Source organism: Meles meles, chromosome 12, assembly GCF_922984935.1.
Source record: "Meles meles chromosome 12, mMelMel3.1 paternal haplotype, whole genome shotgun sequence".
In the NCBI taxonomy this organism is placed as follows: Eukaryota; Metazoa; Chordata; class Mammalia; order Carnivora; family Mustelidae; genus Meles; species Meles meles.
Genome location: NC_060077.1, coordinates 27,304,680 through 27,326,484, shown reverse-complemented (window position 1 = coordinate 27,326,484; position 21,805 = coordinate 27,304,680). Strand labels below are relative to the sequence as shown.

The 21,805-nt window shown below is 41.1% G+C and overlaps 1 protein-coding gene across 1 annotated transcript in view; it reads right to left on the bottom strand.

The window, feature by feature from the left end:
- SLC5A1 (solute carrier family 5 member 1) overlaps window positions 1–21,805 on the bottom strand; it is an 82,344-nt gene that overhangs the window by 34,432 nt on the left and 26,107 nt on the right. The window contains exons 3-10 of the mRNA XM_046024603.1: window positions 20,688–20,792; window positions 20,016–20,075; window positions 18,687–18,791; window positions 6,641–6,746; window positions 5,416–5,496; window positions 3,961–4,181; window positions 3,584–3,719; window positions 2,056–2,163 (exon numbers count right to left, since the gene is read on the bottom strand). Coding sequence (XP_045880559.1) covers window positions 2,056–2,163; window positions 3,584–3,719; window positions 3,961–4,181; window positions 5,416–5,496; window positions 6,641–6,746; window positions 18,687–18,791; window positions 20,016–20,075; window positions 20,688–20,792 — 922 coding nt within the window. The remainder of the gene's footprint in view (window positions 1–2,055; window positions 2,164–3,583; window positions 3,720–3,960; window positions 4,182–5,415; window positions 5,497–6,640; window positions 6,747–18,686; window positions 18,792–20,015; window positions 20,076–20,687; window positions 20,793–21,805) is intronic.

Genomic DNA, 21,805 nt, shown 5'->3' with positions numbered 1-21,805 from the left:
TCTCAGTTTTCCCTAACTATAAAATGGAGAGGTTTGACTAATCTCTAGGCTTCTTCTCAATGATAAAATTTTGTAAGTTTATTGCAAATTTTCCTGTTCAGCACCTTTGAATTTTTAGTCTCCTGAGGCCCCTTAACCTTATGAGGTTTATATCCCTTGATCCAGAATTAGATTTTTTCTTTGACATGAAATATGAACAGTAACCCTACAGGCCTAGCTAACCCCAAACCTCTAACTATTCTGGACTCCAAGGATAACACATTCTCTGTAGCTCCCTTGTGGCCCTTCCATCTACTGCCTCAAACTTCCTCATCCTTTTTTGTTGTTGTTTTTGTTTATTTTATTTCTTTATTAATTTTTTTATTATGTTATGTAAGTCACCATACAGTACATCATTATTTTTTGATGTAGTGTTCCGTGATTCACTGTTTGTGTATAACACCCAGTGCTCATTGCAATATGTGTCCTCCTTGAGTTGAGGGAAACTGGAAGGGGAGATGAACCATGAGAGACTATGGACTCTGAAAAACAACCAGAGGGTTTTGAAGGGGCGGGGGGGGGTGGGAGGTTGAGAAACCAGGTGGTGGGTAATAGGGAGGGCACGTACTGCATGGAGCACTGGGTGTGATGCCAAAACAATGAACACTGTTATGCTGTAAATAAACAAATAAAAAAATTTTAAAAATAATAATAATAATAATAAATATGTGTCCTCCTTAATATCCATCACTGGGATAACCCATTTCCCACCTCCTTCCCCTCTAAAACCCTCAGTTTGTTTCCCGGAGTCCATAGTCTCTCATGGTTCATTTACCCCTCCGATTACCCTCCCCTTTATTTTTCCCTTCCTTCTTCTAATGTCCTCCGTGCTATTCCTTATTTTCTACAAATAAGGGAAACCATATAATAATTGTCGTCTTCTGCTTATTTCGCTTAGTGTAGTCTCCTCCAGTTCCATCCATGTTGATGCAAATGTTGGGTATTCATCCTTTCTGATGGCTGAGTAATATTCCAGTGTTTATATGGACCACATCTTTTTTATCTATTCATCTGTTGAAGGGCATCTAGTCTCCTTTCCCAGTTTGGCTATTCTGGACATTGCTGCTATGAACATTGGGTGCATGTCTTTTCACTTCTTTTCACTACATCTCCATCTTTGGGGTAAATACCAAGTAGTACAATTGCTGGGTCAAAGGGTAGCTCTATTTTTAACTTTTTGAGGAACCTCCACACTGTTTTCCAAAGTGGCTGCACCAACTTGCATTCCACCAACAGTGTAAGAGGGTTCCCCTTTCTCTACAACCTCTCCAACATTTGCTGTTTCTTGCCTTGTTCATTTTTGCCATTCTAAATGTTATAAGGTGGTATCTCAGTGTGGTTTTGATTTGAATTTTCCTGATGGCTAATGATGCCGAACATCTTTTCATGTGTCTATTAACCATTTGTATGTCTTATTTGGAGAAGTGTCTATTCATGTCTTCCGCCCATTTTTTGACTTGATTCTTTGTTTTTTGTGTGTTGAGTTGGAGAAGTTCTTTATAGATCTTGAATACCAGCCCCTTATGTGTAGTGTCATTTGCAAATAAAATCTTCCCCCATTCCATAAGTTGTCTCTTTGGGAAGTTTTTAAAACTTCCTCATTCTTAGTTAAAACTGTTTTGCCTTTCCCTCCAGTTTTTTCCTCGGAATGTTAATGCATTTCCAAGGAAAAAATCCACTTATTTCAAGCTTTCATGTTAATGTCTGTTGGAAAGTTCTGAAAGATCTTCTAGATGAGCATGGAAAAGTTGTGTTTTTCACTAACGCATTTTCAGATCACCTCTTTTCCACACCTGACTGATGAACACATGCTAGATCTCATAGAGCTCAACCTAAACTGTCTCTTTTCCAATGAGGAAAGATGTGTTCAAAAGCTGAGGACACCCAGAGGAAAGCCTTCCCTACTGGGCCCCCAAGCTCAGAAGTGGCTTTTGCCCAGAGAGCCACAGGAATCTACATAAAGAGGAAGCCAAATCAGCCTCCAAAGAAAGACTTTGCCAGAAAAATGACTCTCACCATTGGGCATGAGCTCCACCACCAACGTCGGGTAAGCAACATTTGTACATCCAACCTCAGTACCACAATATTTCTTACATTCCGAGGGGACGGTGCAGGCAACTTTTTCTGGGAAAAGATGAAGAGCCATGTCAGCAAGGAGAAATCAAGGAAGTATTCCTGAGACTCACTTTCTTAAAATAAGACTTCAAACAGGACATTCCTGTCCAAGGCCCTGAATTGGTTCCACAGAGTGCAACTTCAAGTTGATCTCTATAATGCCATGCCCTTGCCCTACTGATACGACAATCTCCAAGATCTGACTGGGGGGAAAGAGTTAAGTAGAGGAGGGATAAAATAAAGCAATGCTCAGGGTGGATAGAGAGGGGACACAGCCTTTAGACTTTAGCTAGGCCTCCCTACAACATAGCAGTGACTATTGTCTTGTTTCTCCTGATGATCATAGTGACCCACGGCTCTTAATTTGAGGTTTATTTGCAGCAGCATTTTTACAAGTAGGATTGAACACCCAGATGACTGAAGGAGTTCCTCAGTGGGAGGGCTATTGGGTAGTACTTCCAAAATGTGAAAAATCTTGGGTAGAGAAAGATAAGAAGTAGCCTGAGATGGGAAGGGAAAATGATCTAGAGACTTGGAGAAAATTCCAGTAACTTCTTTAGAATTAAATCAACAAACATTTATTAGGTACCTACTATAGTTACATCATTTAGTGCTGCTCCATAGACCACCAATTCATTATCGCACTATCTCAAATATTTTTGTGTGTGTTGTACAACATAAATTATATAACATATAATTTGTAATTTCCTTATATATTATTATTACAATATAAATTATTCAGTTACAGATATTTTTCTCATGACAGGTGAGCCGTATAGGAGTATACCTAAAAGGAGCCAATGGCAGCAAGTGCCCCCAGACTGTCCTGTCTTCATTTTGGGAGCTCAGCAAAGTTTTACTCCCTGGCACTCTCTTTTTGGCTATTATTTCATATTCCAAGAAACAGTTTGGACCTATGATGGCTGACCAAAAAAATGCAACTGGCAAAGCTGGAGAAGCCACAAAATGGCCAAAAAGACTCTATTACCCTAGATAGTAAAGTACAAGGCAAGGAGCTCTTCAAAGAAATGGCCCAAGAAACAGGGTTCTGAGCATAAGCAATTAGAGACTGGCCAGGGTCCTTTGACATTAAAGACATCGTACACACTACCAGAGCCTGAGGAAGACTGAGCAAAAAGTTAGCTAATATTAGTTGAAAGAAGTTACAGCTAGAGGTGCATCAGGACTTCAGAGAATTAGCAAAAGGGTCTAAAGTAATTGTCAATGTTAGGAACAGGGAAGACAACCCCACAGGTTCTGTGACCTCAAGTTTTTGCTGTGTAAAGGGGAAACAATAATGTTTGGTAATTGTGGCAAATAAAAAAGAAGAGGGCAGAAGAGAAAGAACAGGGAGCTAAAGGTCTTTTGAAGTGACATAGAGAGAGGAAAGTGGGAGAGAGTGGTTGCTGAGTCCAGCAAGAGGCATCACCTGTGTATAGGATGCGGCTGATCATTCCTGGCATCACCATGAGGAACATGGGCAGCAGCTTCATGTACCCACATAAGATACAGCCGGCCTTCACGTGAGACATGTTTTTGGCTGAGAGGCAGCGTTGCACAATGACCTGCCAGGGAAAGCCCGTAAGAGAGGGGTGCAGGCCAGAGACCTCTCATTGCTCTCTGGCTACCTTCAGCTCCCCACCCACATGTCCTTGGTTCTTGGCCTGGAATTCCCTTGTTGCAAGGTTCAGTGACCCCAGACCATATGAGCCCTGCCCTACTGTATCCAACACCACAAGCCTTAGATAGGAGTCCCTGTAGAGATCTGGGAACACCCCTTCCACCCCACACATCCAGCATAGGTACCTGATCAGTACACCAGTACCACAGGGCAAGGATGGACAACCCAAAGATGAGCCCAGGCCATGGCAGGTCTCCTTTGATGGGATCTCGGAAGATGTGGAAGGAGTCAGCTCTTGGTGTATAACATTCTTCTTTGATGGTGATGTTTCCCGCAGTAATCACAGTTGGAATGGCATTCATATACTTTGTCATGAAGGCATCATACCCTCCCACTTCGTGAAAAGCTGGAAAACATCAGCAACAAGCAACCTAAAACTCTCAGCTCTTCATTCAGGTTTCTTCCTATGAATGCCTGAGAAACCATCCTCCCTGTGTGGTCTTGGGCAAGTCACTTTCCTATTCTAGGCCTCAGCTCTCTCATCCATAGAATGGGATTATTAACCCTGCCCAGCTTCCTGGGGTGGGGGGTTGACTGTGAGGGTCTAAAGCAGTAATATGTGAAAGTATTCCAACCACAAACCTTTTCAAAAAGGGAAAGTATTTGAATTTATTAAAAGAGAGACTTTGGTTTTGAAGACTCAAAGACGTTTTTCCCCTCACACTTCACTGTCAGCAGCAGCCTTTAAAATCCTGCATAGCAACCTGGAGATCCACAGACTCAGCCATACCATCCCTGGTCACAGAAGTGTGGTAGGATAGACAGAGAAAGAGGGAGGAGCCTGGAGCCCTACCACCTCTTTGCTGTGTGTTCTTGAATAAGTCATTCTAGTCTCTGTTCTGCAGACCCCACTACCACCACCATCGTCACTGGGGAAAACCAAATGGAAGCTCTTGGAAACAGGGAATAGAGAGTAGATAAGAGCTTCACAGGAACCACAGAGAGTATGAGCCCTATTTAAAAAACAAAATGCATTTTAGATTCTCCCATAATTAGTATCTCTAGATCTAGGGTTTCCAGTCTTGTTTTTAGGATTTTTACAAACAAATAAAATTTCAAAGTTGGGGTCGGGTCAATATAGACTGGCTAATTGTTTAAATTTTGTCAAGTAAGGATATAAACAAGAAAATGATCACTTACTATCATCAATTCATAAAATAAAGGACATTTAACATCAAATATAGACAAGATATAATCTAAGGTTTAAGATACAACATTGAATTTATTTAGCCTGATGCATATTTAGACATATCCCTTTTTTGTCCAGTTTCTCCATGGAGAGCAGACCATGACATCAGAGGTCCACACTGGGGACTACTGGCTCAGTTCATCTAGAACGGGCAGCAGGGACCAGGTATTGCCTGAGCCTGGCCCAGCCTGAGCTCTCCAGGGCTGAGGAAGTTGCCCCCAGACATTCACTATGGTAGAAAATCCAGGCTTGACCGCTTCCCTGGGGAGGGCAGAGGATACCCAGCTCACTGTCTGGGCCAGCAGCAAGCAGGGATGCTACACTTGCTTTTTTCTCCCTAGGCCTCGGCTTCTGCCTCCCTGCTTCCTCAGCCTGCCCCAGCCCCACTTACCAAACCCAGTCAGGATAAAGGACCCCACCAGCATGATCGCTGTCTGCAAAGTGTCCGTGTAAATCACAGCCGCCAAGCCCCCTAAACAGACAAAGGAAATAATACATGTGACCTCACGTAGGAGGAACACCTGTGTCTGTCTTTTGCCCACTCCCTGCCCCTCTCCCTCTGCACATCCTCTAAGCACACCTCTCAGTCACCTGTCTGCCTTTCTTTCCTTTCCTCCCTTGTCTTGTTATAGCAATCTACTACCCAACATGTTTCTACACCTCTACTTTTCACAGAAATGCTGGGAAGACCTTGGAAAAAGGAGAATGTTTCTCCCTATTTGAGGAAGAAGAGTTTGATGTGACTGAAGGCAGAAGATGGCGCAAAGGAGATGGCTCTGGTAAGAACTTTGTCCCACAAAGGCAAGGAAGAGCAAAGAGCGTCCATCTCTACAGGGTGTTTGGGTGTTAATGAATCAGCACTTTTTGAAGGGCTACTTCCATGCACGTCCGCTCTCTCTTTACTCAGACCATTTGGTAACTTCTTGTCCCCAAAGCTGTGGGGTTGCAGTTGGGCAGTAAATTCCATTGCTCACCCTGGGCCCACTATCAGGAGCAGAGTAACATCCCAACTGCTATTCCTGTCACCAGCTTCTCTAGTCATCTGTCAAGTCTTCCTCTAAAATCTCTTTTTTTGTGTGTCACTCCCTCCCTTCCCGCCTACAGTGCCTCCCAGTGCCTATCACATCAAACCCAAGGCCTTCTTCTGGCTTCCAAACTCCCTGCACTGTGACCTCTTTTGAACTACCTGGACTTACCACTCCACACACACACCTCAGCTACCTCCCATTGACCACCCTTCTCCAACTAAATGCACCTGCTACTCACCCTGCCCCAGCACCATGCCATGCCCATTCCTGACTCCATTCCTTTGCTCTCCCCATCCCTGCACCTGGCACTCCCTCTCTGATTCTCCCAACTCAGCCAACTTCTAGCCACAACCTGGAAGCCCAGTCCCGGCCACACTTCCTAGAAGAAGTTACACTGACTATTCCAGCTAACACTAGAGTTTTCTGGGGTCCCCATATAACTTGTTAGGGTCTGAGCATTGAGACTAAGCAAACACTCCATCCTAAAACTGTTTCCTGGGTGTATCTCTCTTCCTCAGGAGGAAAAGCTATGTCTCCTACTTCCTTCTCCTTTCCTGGGCTTTGGCTGAGTCATTTGTATGGACTCACCTGTGATTGTGTAAAGACCAGTGATTGCCAATAAGAGAAAGATGGCCAGGTACAGATCCAGACCCAAGGCCAAGTTGATAAATATGGCCCCAGAAAAGATGTCTGCCTAGAAGAAGAGAAGAGGCAGAGTTAGGGGTGAAGGAGGCCACTTGGCTGTAGGCTGCACCCGGAGCCTGGTTGAGGCACTTCAGCTGCAAAGACAAAGAGGCAAACTTGAAGGGAGTAGCAGAAGGTGTCTCCTGAGTATTGTCAATGCCTGTGATTTCTGGGCCCAATGTTGGTTCACACCCCTCTTGCCCTTTGGTTAAATCCCCCAATTAAATGTTCATATTTTTATCCCTGGATAAGAATATGACAGACAAGTACTACACAATTCCACATATATAAAGTATCTAAAACACTCAAATTTGTATAATCAAAAACTAGAATGGTGAATACCAGAGGCTGAGGGGAGAAGGAAATGGGAATTATTAATCAACAGGCATAAAGTTTCAGTTAAGTAAAATTAATAAGCTCTAGAGATCTGCCACACAACATTGTGCCTATAGTCAACAACAACGTATTTTACACTTAAAATTTGTCAAAAGCATAGGTGGCATGTTAAGTGTTCTTACCACAAAAAAAAATTTTTTTAATTAAAAAAAAACCACAAACACCTCAGAACCATGTTCTATTCCTAAGTTTCTCAACAGGCTTTATTCAAGATGATAACAGATATCCCATGGGGGGGAAGAAAAGGATTCCCTAGTCAGAGATCTGTAAAATGCTGGATTAAGCAAAGTTAAGACAGTTTCCTCACCTCACAACTCCCCTGAGCCTTTAATATACAGTATGTACTATGAATCCCCAGGAGGGTAACATGGTAAATGATCCTTCACAAACTTATTTAACTATAGAACTTTGTTTGCCAAGAAATAACTATTAACACCTTGAGGTTCCTCCTAACACACTTGTAGACTGCTGATCTAAGCTATTCTCCATCATTTACACCTTAGTGTGCAAAGGTTTATTAGATCTATTCCCAAAAACAGGTACTAAAGAGTCCATGAGAGGGAAAACCCACCCATACTCTGGAATGGAGAGAAACTTCAGCAACATCAGTTTTATCTTCTCAGCCCAAATGGAGTCCACCTTGACTCAAACACAACAAGAACATCACCAAGAATCTCTTACATGGCAGGCTTGATTCTAGGTGCTTATATCAAGATTATCTCATGAAACTTTAGAAAGAAATGTTTCCTCTTCACCCCCAAATTTACCAGTTATGTTCTTGATGCAGTTCTCTTTCTCCTCCCTGCCTCATATAATCCCATAAAAAACCTTCTACCTGACAGGATGGTGAGCTGCTAATTTAAACCAAAGAGAGAGTACCAGAATCAAGAATTTTCATAGCAGCTCCAAAATACTACCAGAATAGGTAGTATTAAGGGATGATCATGGTAAATCTTTTATTTCCAAATTGCCAAGTATGAAAGAAAATAGACCTCCCCTAGATGCAATGAACAAGCTGTTTTGTTGCATAAAACCTAATATGATTCAGGGTGTGTAAAGGGCCACCAGGTCATAACCCTGGGAATGATGCCCTTGCATCTCCTCTCCAATCTTAGCTTCCCCACCTCCACCTCCTTAAGCTCCTTGGGGCCCTCCAATGGCTCAGCTCCCCACCAATCACATCTCCTATTCCCTGCCTCTATTAGTTGGCATAGAGACTGCCTCACACCACCTCCAAGTTTATGTGCTAATGCACAACTCCCTCTCCCAAGACAGGTCTCCTGAGGACTGGCGTCTTAGCTCCCCTGCAGATTCTCTTGCCCCAGGAGACCTAATATCATTGTCTTTCTTGGTGGAGGAGGAGATGCAGAGTCAGAAGGTAAGGAGAGAACGGTGACTTAGAAAGAGACCACACACACACACACACACAAAGGCTAGTGGTCAGAGGACCTGGGTTGTAACACCAATGCTGTCATTATAGGCCTGACCGTAGATAAAACATTTCACCTCTCCATGTCTCTGTGTCCTCCTCTTTAAAGTAAGAAGCTCTGACTCTGAGTGCTTATGATATTCAGTGGCTGGAAGTGGGAAAGCCCTGTAGCCAAAGAAAGCATTCCCCTCCCAGGTCCTGGATCTGTTCCATCCTATCCTCTACAACCAGAGAGGAAGAAATGACCACCAGCTGCACATCAGCTTTGCTAAAGGTGAAATGGCCACTCTGTACTGCATCTGAACACTGAGCCATAGGAATTGGAATGAGTATTCATAATGCTGGACCCTCCCCTCCATGCCTCTTTAAAATCACAAAAATTTATTTCATTTAAAGGGGCCCATTTATTGATTACACATCTAACCTCAGGAGTAAATTCTTCCCTTAGAACTCTAAAAGCCAGGAGGAATGCCTAGGAATACTGTGCCATACCTAAGCTCACATTAGCCCAGGTGCTCTGATACTAGTCTTTGAATCCTAGGTGTCCAAGCTTTATCTGCTTCACTAAGGTTTTTTCCCCCATAACCAGGGAATTTTATAGTTTACCAAATGTTTTCAGGTACATTCATTGTTTTGATCCCCAAGACAAGTTAAAAGGACAAATATATTGGCTCCACTCTACAGATGAGAGAGACAAAATTAATGACAAACTCAATAGCTAAAATCCGGCTCTTTGTGTCCAAATCCAGTGACTTTCCCACAACACTAAAAGGTAAAATTTCTCTTTTCTGGAATATTTTCTGCAGAGAACAAGATCTTTTATCATTAAAAAAACATTTTTTACTTACTTTTAAAATGAAATAACTTATGAGTATAGTCGGGGGGGAAAACAGCACAGAAAGTTATACACTGAAAAGTAAAAGTGTCCTTACTTCCATCACTTGGACCAACGGTGACCACTGTTGAGAGCTTTTGGTCCACCAGAGGATTTCTAAATGTCTTACTGAAAATTATATATCAATCATTAAATTCCACATCCCCCCAAAATCATAATTTTGAAGATGGAAACATGGAAAAATGTATACAGTTTGATGCTAAGATGGGAAAGAAAGATGAAAAATGGTATGCACATTCTGACTGCAATTCTGTAGAAGAAATCACACATATGGGCAAAGCCACAATATGAAATATCTGTATAAGAGTCATGGGATTATGGAGGCTTTTCCACTCTAGACTTTCTTAAATACCACTGTCCCATTTTTCTTATAGTTTCAAAAGTGGGGAGAGCAAAAATTTTAACATGCATTATATTCCTTATGGGTATATAAATATACATATATAGGCAGTAAAAATATAAAAGCAGACCAGAGGAAAACACAGTAAATTTAAAACATGTATAACTTTTAAGAAAGAAGGAAACAGGATCAAGATGGGTAGATATAGGGGAACCTGGGTGGCTCAGTCAATTAAGTGTATGCCTTTGGCTCAAGTCAAGATCCCAGGGTCCTGGGATTGAGCCCCACATCGGGCTCCCTGCTCAGCAGGGAGTCTTCTTCTCCTTCTCCCTCTGCCCCTCCCTGCCTTGTGCTCACTCTCTCTCTCTCTCAAATAAATAAATAAAATCTGAGAAACAAACTGAGGGTTTTGGAGAGGAGGGGGATGAGAGGTTGGGTGAGCCTGGTGGTGGATATTATGGAGGACACATATTGCATGGAGCACTGGGTGTGGTGCATAAACAATGAATTCTGGAAAAGAATTTTAAAGAAATTTAAAAAGTTAAAAAATTAAATCTTTTTTTTTAAAAAAGAAGGGTAGAAATAAGCCTTCCATCATATCTGTAATATTTTATTTGTTTTCTTTTAAAAATGAAGAGTTTTTTAAGATCTATAGAATCAGGATGGTGGTATTTGCTACATTAGTCTTTGTACTTTTCTGTATGTTTGGAGCATTTTGTTAATTTTTTATTTATGCAAGTAGGGGAATGATTAACGACATATACCACCAGCATGATAGTAAAGAACTCTCCTATAATCCTATGAGACCATTTGTTTCACAGCTCTTCCCAGATTGCTCCTTCTCTAAATTTCTCTTAGCCCTTAATAAAGAAAAAAGAAAGGATGGAGGGAGGGAGGAAGGAAGGAAGGAAGGAAGGAAACAAGAAAATTTCCCCAATGCTGCTAAGCAAAACCAACTTGAAATGGAATAGAAATTATCATATTCTAGACCAAAGTTCAGCAAGCATTTTCTATAAAGTTTCAGGTAATAAACGTTTTAGGTTTTATATACCATATAGGCTCTGTCCAACCTGCTCAGTTCTGAAGTTGATGCATGAAAGCAGCCATAGATAATACATCAAATGGGTGTGGCCATGTTCCAATAAAACTATATCTACAGGGGCACCTGGGTGGCTCGGTCAGTTGAGTATCTGCCTTTGGCTCAAGGCTTGATACCAGGGTCCTGGGATGGAGCCCCACGTAGGGCTTCCTGTTCAGTAGAGAGTCTGCTTCTCCTTCTCTCTCTGACTCTCCCTGCTGCTTCCCACTCACTCACACGCTCTCTTTCAAATAAATAAACTGTTTTTAAAAAACTATATCTACAAAAATAGGCAGTTGAATTCAGCTCAGAGGCTTTATTCCTATCACTTTGGTGAAAATTTGGCTGAACAATGTCCATGAGACTCATGAGGAATAATAAAATTAAAAATTCAGTTGGGAAACCTCTTTTTTTTTTAAGATTTTATTTATTTATTTGGCAGAGAGAGATCACAAGTAGATAGGCAGGCAGAGAGAGAGAGAGGGAAGCAGGCTCCCTGCTGAGCAGAGAGCCCGATGCGGGACTCGATCCCAGGACCCTGAGATCATGACCTGAGCCGAAGGCAGCAGCTTAACCCACTGAGCCACCCAGGCGCCCCAGTTGGGAAACCTCTTAAGAGTAATTGAGTCCCTGACCATGAGACTTGCATAGATTACTTGTCTGACGCTTTGAGATCCTATGATTTTATATGTGTGCTTTGCAGCCCATTCTGGTCCGAGTTATATCTGAGCACCCAATAAATCCTGCCTGGCAACGACATTTAAGATGGAGAGCCCCACTGCTCAAATTTCTCTTTTCATTTGTGAAAGCGAATGGCTCAGGTAATGAGCATTCAAACCTTATGTAAAAGTCAAAGCTCTTATTTTCACTCAAGGATCCAAAATGGACAGTGGAGTTGCTGTAAAAGTTTATTGCAGTCATGTTAACAGCCCCAGGAAATATAAACAGGGACATTCGGTCATCACATGTAATTCATAAAATCTGAGGCTTATCTCAAGTGATTGCACACACTTAAATAAGATACACGATACTGGGAAATTTTATAGAGCAAAATGCATCTCAGAACTTGATAAGGCAGAGTACCAGGGAGGGGACAGCAGAGAGCCAGTAAAATTCAGAGGAGTACATGGAGAAATAATCAAATCTGTGTCTCAGAGCCCAAAACCCAGCCACAAGATGGTGACCATAGTCAAGATTCCACACCACTGCTGCTCAGTGGCTGGGTTATATCTGGGCCCTGCACCTGAAATGATTTTCTCTCCTATGAATTCCATATACACTGAATCCCTACATCCTCCCTGAAGCCTTCCTGGGAGACTTAGATCTCACAAGCTCACCCTTCTTCTTTCTTGCCCATCACAAATTGTCCATGCCTCTACATACACACAACAAGATTGATTAATCTTTGTGTGCAATATAAATATGTATCTTACTTTCTTAGCTAACAATTACTTTCTTTTGTCCATGAACTTTGATTTCATGTGTATCTTAATGTGAGCTCCTAGGAGGCACATTCAACGTCAGTATAATTATTTTAATGATTTCGTGCTCTATGACTCATGATGAACCTGAAGTAAGCCAAATTTATAAAGATAAAGTCTCACGTGTCAACCATTTCCTGCTTCTTCCCCTGCCTAAATGTCCCTCCTTCAGATCCTTCATATACCAGTGTGTAGTCAATGCTCTCTCCTCACAGTCCTCTCAAATCCATATTCTTGGAAACTTGTTCATATTGTAAGGTCATTTAACTGGCTATCTTAATTTTTCCCAAGGTCTTGAATTTTAATAGACCTTCTAATAAAGGAACAAAAAATTTAGAAGTCAGGGGCCACATAATGCCAAAGGCATTATGTCAATAACAGTTACCATGCTGTTCATAGTTCTGCTACTGTTTAACCCACAGAGTCCCTTCCCGTCTTGGGACCTCAGTTTCTCCAGCTACAAAATGAGAGCATGGGACATAGCCCTAGAAGATCAATCCCAATCCATCATGCTCTGCTTTCATTGCATCCAAACGTAGAGCAGAACTGTGAGAAGAACACAGACTCTGGGACTAGAGAGACTTGGGTTCCAATCCTGGTTTTGCCACATGCTATGTGATTTGAGACAAATTATCTAACTTCTCCGAGGCTCAGTTATCTCATCCATGAAGTGGAAAATAAAATAGAAATCCTTACCAGGCAGTACTCATGTAAACTGGAGATGAAATAAGTAAATCTCTATCAGAATCTAAGCAAAGAGACCAACATTAAATAAAAGGCAGCTATCATCCTTCTTACACATTATTCAAAAGATTGCTGTCTCTGGGTAGCAGGTGGAGCAGGTAAGAGTCTGGGCAAAGCTTCCAGCAAGGAGGCCCAGAAATCATGCAGAGCAGAAGCAACCAACAAAGTAAGATACTACCAAGGAGTAAGCAACTACCAAGGAGTACTTGGAGTAATGCTCCAACTACTTGGAGCAACCAAATACTTTCCAACAGCAAAATTCAGAAAAGGCTGACTGACGGGGAATGAGCTCCATCAGGACATGAGCTAAGCAAGACTGCCCCTTAGCTATCTGGGGGTTCCCAAGTCACAGAAGGTTTAATCAGTAACCTGAACAATAGATGAGGTGACTGGAAAGCAAGGAGAGAGATTGGGTATTTAGTTTATTTATATGACTACCCCACACCAGCTCCAAGGACAAAGAGTACCCTTTCCATGGCAACTACAGTCAACAGATTTTACCTGCTTGAACTGTGGACCTGGAGAAGACTTGATTCAAAGAAAGGGAATCCCAGTAGCCTCCTCTACAATCTCATTTTCAGGTGCCACCTCACAAGCTGAACCAAGGAGCAGTTCCCTTGCCAACCCCCACCTAGCTCCAGAGTAACCTCCTCTTCTTCCCTGCTTACATTCCTTTTCCTCCTCTTAGATCTGCTCTTCTCTACCTCAGGAAGCCTGATTTCTCCACCCCTCACAGCATTCCTGAGTCTAGGCTCTTCACATTGATATCTAATGACATAGCACTAAAAAGCCCAGCGTCTTCCTCTTATAACTAAAAACTAACCCTGAAGGAGGGGAGAAGAAACTGAAGGTGGTAAAATCATCACATTGCTGGCAAAATGCATAAGCATCAATCAAGAGCAGTAGCAGTTTGAGTCAAAAAGCTGGGCAGGGAGGGAGTAGTACTCTGGGAATCAGTCCCAACTCCAAGACAAAATTCTATCAGCCCTATAGGCAAGACCATGTTTACATTGAGTTGTATAGAAATGTATGTGCAAGACCATTCAATGAGGAAATAGTCTCTTCAACAAATGGTGTTGAAAGAACTGGATATGTGTGAAGTTGAATCCCTGCCTCATATCATATACAAAAATTAACTCAAAATGGATCAAAGACCTAAATGTAAGAGCTAAAAGTATAAAACTCTTCAGAGAAAACAGAGGAGTCACTCTTCATGATATTGGATTTGGCAATGGATTCCTAGAAATGACACTAAAAGTATAAACAACAAAAATAAAAGCAGATATGAACTTCATCAAGATTTAAAACTTTTGTGCCTCAAAGGACATTATAGAATTGCATGGAGCACTGGGTGTGGTGCATAAACAATGAATCTTGGAACACTGAAAAAATTAAATTACATTTCAAATAATTAATTAATTAATTAAATTTTTAAAAGAAAATGAACAGAAAACCCACAGCATGTGGGGCGTGGAGGGGGGGAGTGGAATATTTGCAAATCCTTTATCTGAAAAGGGTCTAGTACCCAGAACATATAGAGAATTTTTTAATGCAATCCCTATCAAAATCCCATCCATTTTTTCCAAATAAATGCAACAAATAATCCTAAAATTTATATGGAACCAGAAAAGACTTTGAATAGCCAGAGGAATGTTGAAAAAGAAAGCCAAGGTTGGTGGCATCACAATCCCAGACTTCAAGCTCTATTACAACGCTGTCATCATCAAGACAGTATGGTACTGGCATAAAAACAGACACATAGATCAATGGAACAGAACAGAGAGCCCATAAATAGATCCTCAACTCTATGGTCACCTAAACTTCGACAAAGCAGGAAAGAATGTCCAGTGGAAAAAAGAAAGTCTCTTCAACAAATGGTGTTGGGAAAATTGGACAGCCACATGCAGAAAAATGAAACTGGACCATTTCCTTACACCACACATGAAAATAGACTCAAAATGGATGAAGGACCTCAGTGTGAGAAAAGAATCCATCAAAATCCTTGAGGAGAACACAGGCAGCAACCTCTTCGACCTCAGTTGCAGCAACTTCTTCCTAGGAACATCGCCAAAGGCAAGGGAAGCAAGGGCAAAAATGAACTATTGGGACTTCATCAAGATTAAAAGTTTTTGCACAGCAAAGGAAACAGTTAACAAAACCAAAAGACAACTGACAGAATGGGAGAAGATATTTGCAAAGGACATATCAGATAAAGGGCTAATATCCAAAATCTATAAAGAACTTATCAAACTCAACACCCAAAGAACAAACAATCCAATCAAGAAATGGACAGGGGACATGAACAGACATTTCTGCAAAAAAGACATCCAGATGGCCAACAGACACATGAAAAAGTGCTCCACATCACTCGGCATCAGGGAAACACAAATCAAAACCACAATGAGTTATCACCTCACACCAGTCAGAATGGCTAATATTAACAAGTCAGGGAATGAGAGATGCTGGCGAGGATGCGGAGAAAGTGGAACCCTCCTACACTGTTGGTAGGAAATCAAGCTGGTGGAACCACTCTGGAAAACAGCATGGAAGTTCCTCCAAAAGTTGAAGATAGAGCTACCCTACAACCCAGCAATCACACTACTGGGTACTACTGGGTATTTACCCTAAAGATCCAAATGTAGTGATCCAAAGGGGCACATGCACCCAAATGTTTATAGCAGGAATGTCCACAATAGCCAAACTATAGAAAGAACCTAGATGTCCATCAACAGAGGAATGGATAAAGAAGATGTGGTATATGTATACAATGGAATACAATGCAGCCACCAAAAGAAATCAAATCTTGTCATTTACGATGACGTGGATGGAACTAGGGGGTATTATGCTTAGTGAAATAAGTCAATCAGAGAAAGACAATTATCATATAATCTCCCTGATATGAGAAAGTTGAGAGGCAATGTGGGGGGTTTGGGGGGTAGAAAAAGAATAAATGAAACAAGATGGGATTGGGAGGGAGACAAACCATAAGAGACTCTTAGTCTCACAAAACAAACTGAGGGTTGCTTCAGGGAGGCGGGTAGGGAGCAGGTGGTGGAGTTATGGACATTGGGGAAGGTATGTGCTATGGTGAGTGCTGTGAAAGTGTGTAAACTTAACAATTCACAGACCTTTACCCCTGGGGCTAATAATACATTATATGTTAATAAAAATTTAAAATTATATTTAAAAAAAAGAATTATTTCAACTCAACAACAAGAAAAGAAAAACAACTCAATTTAAAAAAAAATTATGTGCCTGTAGGTCCAGACTAGGGCTGGGAGGTAATGACATAGAAGAAAAAAATAATTGTTAAGCTGAAGATACAGATATTTCCTTTAAAGAAAGTATAGTCAAATACAATGTATATACTTCATTTAGATTCTGGTTCAAACAAATCAACTGTAAGAAGACATTTTTTATATAATCAGGAAAATCTGGATATAGACCAGGTATTAAACCACCTAAATTAAGAAATTCCCCCTGAACCCTCTTACACTGTTGGTGGGAATGCAAGTTAGTGCAGCCACTTTGGAGAACAGTGTGGAGATTCCTGAAGAAATTAAGAATAGAGCTTCCCTATGACCCTGCAATTGCACTGCTGGGTATTTACCCCAAAGATACAGATGTAGTGAAAAGAAGGGCCATCTGTACCCCAATGTTTATTGCAGCAATGGCTATGGTTGCCAAACTGTGGAAAGAACCAAGATGCCCTTCAACGGATGAATGGATAAGGAAGATGTGGTACATATACACAATGGAGAATTATGCCTCCATCAGAAAGAATGAATACCCAACTTTTGTAGCAACATGGATGGGACTGGAAGAGATTATGCTGAGCGAAATAAGTCAAGCAGAGAGAGTCAAGTATCATATAGTCTCACTTATTTGTGGAGCATAACAAATAACATGGAGGACATGGGGAGATGGAGAGGAGAGGGAGTTGAGGGAAACTGGAAAGGGAGATGAACCATGAGAGACTATGGACTCTGAAAAACAACCAGAGGGTTTTGAAGGGACGGAGGGGTGGGAGGTTGAGAAACTAGGTGGTGGGTAATAGGGAGGGCACGTACTGCATGGAGCACTGGGTGTGATGCCAAAACAATGAACATTGTTATGCTGTAAATAAACAAATTAAAAAAAAAAGAACAAAAAAAAAAGAACTAATATTCAACCCACAACAGCAACCATATTGGTAATTATGTGAGGTGATGGACGTATTAACTAACCTTATTGTTGTGATAATTTTGTGATAAATATCTGTATATATAGATATGTATCAAGTCATCAGGTTATGTGTCTTAATCTTATACAATGTTATATTTCCATAAAGCCAGAAAAAGTAATTAAAAAAAAAAAAAGAAAAGAAATTCCCCCTGGATTTTGCTGTGATAATAGCACAATGGTTATGTTTTTTTAAAAGGCAAAGCTGTATTCTGAAAAATTCATAGCAAAATGACATAATGTCTGGGATTTGACTTAACATACTGCTGAGAGGAAAAATGTAGAAGAAATAGATGAACAAGAATGACAAAATGATAATCATTGTTAAAGCTGGGTGATAAGTATTGGTCCATTACTGTTCATTATACTATTCTATCTCTGGGTGTATATGTTTGAAATTTTCCAAAATAAATAAAATTGCAAATGTTATTTAATATTGCTCTTGTCTTGACTTTAAGTGACCAGGAAAATAAAAGCACTAGCAGCTGTTTTTTCAGCACGCTACGTAGCTAGAGCAGAAGGCTCATTTCAGATCCAACCTGACTCAAATTTCATCCAGGACAGATCTTCCCCAAGATTCTGAGATTGACCCAGTCTTACCTTTGGAAGGACAAGGAATAAGGAAGGACAAGAAAACAGAGGAAAACTGATCATACTCAATGAGAAAACTCCTCTGATAGAGCCGTGAGTGCTTTGTAACACCCTATGTGGTGTCAGAAAATCCCACTTTTCTCTCAACCCTTGGATTTAGCAATGGATTCTTAGAAATGACACAAAAAGCATGAGCAACATCAGGGAAAAAAAAGATTAAAAAACAACAACAACAAAAAAAGCCTCATGCAATGAAAAGGACAGTGAGGTGGAGCCAGAAGTTTGGATTCTACTCTTGATTCAGGATCCTGTGCAAGTATTTTCAATTCCCAGTTTTCATTTCCCTGTCCCTAAAAGAAGAGGGAGAACTTCTGAGGATGCTTCAAGAGTTGTCACTGACTGTCCTTGTTTAAGTGTATTAGAAACATCACCTAGAGCCAGATTCTGATCCCTTCAAGCACAAAGACTCACAGCTTTTGTGTGGAACCAGGCCTTAGACATTGCTAATTCCCTTTCAATGTTCTATTAAGAACAGTTTTCACTGAAACTCGAGCCTGTTTATGTTTTTAACCTTCCACATGATGGAGTGTAAGGAGTTTCTTATGTTGACTTCTTGATGCATGAAATAGGACTTTACCTTAAGAAGCAAGAAGACCTAAGGGACCAAGTTAATAAAACAAATACTGCTGTGCCTTGGTGGGCCAGTATGTGCTGAGGAACAGGAATAGGCAAGTTCTGAGACAGCTAATGCCCATCCCCAGGGCAGTAGACTCACTGAGATTTTGGTGAAAATGTAGAGTAACAGGGACAGAACAGAGAGGTAGATCTGGATCCGCTTGCCTCCAAATCGTTTCTTCAGGTACTCTGGCATTGTCACCACCTGCATGGGATGTAAGAGAGTTCATCATCAACCAAACTGACCAGAAGACTCAGAGCAGAAGGGTCAGAGAAATCTGTAAGGTAGCCAGATGGCCCCATTCTTCAATCCAAACTTGATCCCATATGCCCTACCACTGCAAGGAGCAGGGTATTATCCCAGGACACTGAAGATACCCAATAGACACTTTTTTAAAGGAACACATAAACACATAACCAAGAAAGCAGATCTTCACCCTGAAGGAAGAGGTAATAGATATACATTCCTACACAGAGTGCCTACTGTGAACAAGTAGCCAGGCTGGATGTCTGGTTCTTCTGCTCTGCACACAGGCTTTGCCAAGGATTGTCACTGCAGTCCTGCTCAACTGTTCTCCCAGTTCCTTTCTGCAAATTCTGGCTATACTTCTGTCTCACTCACTCAACCCTGAGCCTGCTGTCTTCTGGGATCACACATGTGTCACCAATAGTCCATGAGCCTCCAGAAGATGTAGAGTCGGTCCTGTGTTCTTTCTGTATTGCTTTCAGCTCCTAATGTAGGTATTCATTATATCTCACTAAACAGATGCCACCAAAGCTGTTTTGTGTAAAATGTCAGAGATATTTAGTCAAGAGACTTAGCATGCATTCAATAGTTGAGTAGCAGCTCCAAGAGCTGCTGAAAGGGAAATACAGTTCTTTTTCACATGCTGCTTCCCTTCCAGGAGCAGAGGCACACATGAGAATATGCATGGCAGTGCCTTGCAAGTGTACACCCAAAGTGAAGGGACAAGATGCTTAAGAGGGTTCTGCATAGAATGAGGTTGTTTAGAGGACTTCTTAGACAGTCAAGTCATGGCTGAGTGGATCTGTTGAATGCCCCTAAAAGTGGTCAAAAATTTTATGACCTGGAAAAGAGAACCAAGCCACAGGTGTTCTCGCCATTTATGCTATAAAGTCTCCTTTGTCTTTCAGAAGGATGGAGCTCACACTATATGTATGTGTGTATATGTGTGTGTGTGTGAGATACATATTATATATAATATTTGTATATATATTATGTATTATATATAATACATAATAATATGTTATATATTATTATTATAATAATATATATATTTATATTATATATATGTGTGTGGGGGTGGGTGGGTGGGTGTGTGTGTGTGTATATATATATATATATATATATATATATATGTATATATATATACACTGCATGAAATGGAATAACAGAGTAGATACTTACCCCAGCCTTAATGTAAATGGGAACAAACACCCAGCCCAAGACAACCACCCAAATCAGGGCCTGAAACAAACAAAATAATAGGTAGAATCAAACCAGGAGGAAACTTAGCCTATTTTGCTATCTGCCCTCAATTACTACAGGAAAATCACCAAGCATATTCTCTTGGGGCTCTGGGGACAACTCCCCAAGTGGCCATCAGAAAATGAAAGAGGACTTTGCTGCCTGATTGGCCCACAGGAATGGTACTTGGACAATAGCAGAGGGACCCCAGGGGGTCGCCCATTGACATCATAGCCCCTTTGACCTCTTCTCAGGTTTACAAGGAGTAAAATACCACTTAGAGAAATTTTAAATAATAATAATGATAATGGAAATCTGGTGGTAAGAATTTCAAAACCTCCAATATGGCCGAAAGGGTACAAGAGGACTTGGATTTTTAAGAGAAGAAAAAAATACTATTGCCATTATATCATTATATACTTTCCTCATGCTACTTTGGTGGAAGTGGAATGGGACCATGGAGCTCCTGAAGCTGTGCTCCTTTTCCATCTACATCAGAGGGAGGCCCTGGTTGATTCCCTAACACTTAGAGCATCTCTAAGCACAGACTGAACTGACTGACTGCTAAACTTCCTTCTAGCTCCAAGACCCAGTGTCTCTGATGTTACTCACATTCCATTCAAAGCCTCCCATGGCAATGCCTGCAGCAGCTCCTGTCCCGGCCAGCCCCACAAAGTGGCCGCTTCCAATGTTACTGGCAAAGAGAGATGCTCCAATCTGGAAACACAAAGAGAAAGTCTGGTAAGGACTCTATGCTCCACCAGGACACTCAAAGGTAGACCAAACAGAGAAGAGGCATGTCACCCACAGGAAGGACAAGAAAGAGCAGAGGCAGGCTGGAAACTTGACTGTATGTCTGTAGGGACCACTGATGCACAAGGTGGATGCGGGGTCTTAGGTAATAGTGAAGATGAAAAAGAGAGGATTGGGGAAGAAGCAGTGTGTATCCCCAAAGTAGATCATCTGTGGATCCTTTGTCAACCCAATGGCCAATAACAAAGAAGACATGGGAAACCCCACAGCCCACTGAGCTTTCCTTATAAGTCTTCCAAGAGGCTGTCTGCTCAGAAGCAGGCCCCATGCCATTCATCTCTGTGTCCTCAACACTTCTGATATATGACCCTGACCAAACTGATTTTACAGTAAAGTAAATGTGGACAAACAGTAAATGTGGACCGTTTTGATAAAAGGACTCATTTAAAGGAAGTCTCTGGGCCTTAGTCCTCTTACTTATCAGAGAAAGCAAGGGGTAGAACGAATGATTCCTAATTATTAAATTCTATGATCACCACTGGTTATTATATAAGACTGATGAATCACTGGCCTCTACCTCTGAAACAAATAATACACTATATGTTAATGGAATTTAAATAAAAAAATTTTTAAAATTCTATGATCCCATGTGCTCCCAAGTAACATGAGCTCCTACTAATAATAACTCTATAAAACAATATAGTATTTTTATTTTTTTATTTTTATAAAGGTCTCCTAGACCCCATGGACACATGCACAAAACACTGCATTTTTCAAGGATATACATATATCTAAATACATAGGCTAGAAGACAGAAAGGATATATATTAAAGATCCAAGATTAGAAGCCTAGAAGGAAAAAGGAGAATGAGACTGTGAATGGGCGATGAGGGAGAGAGAAAACATCCAGTAAAACAAGAGAGGGATCTTGCACTAACCAGTCATGATACTGTGCAATCAACTCAACAGCATCGAAA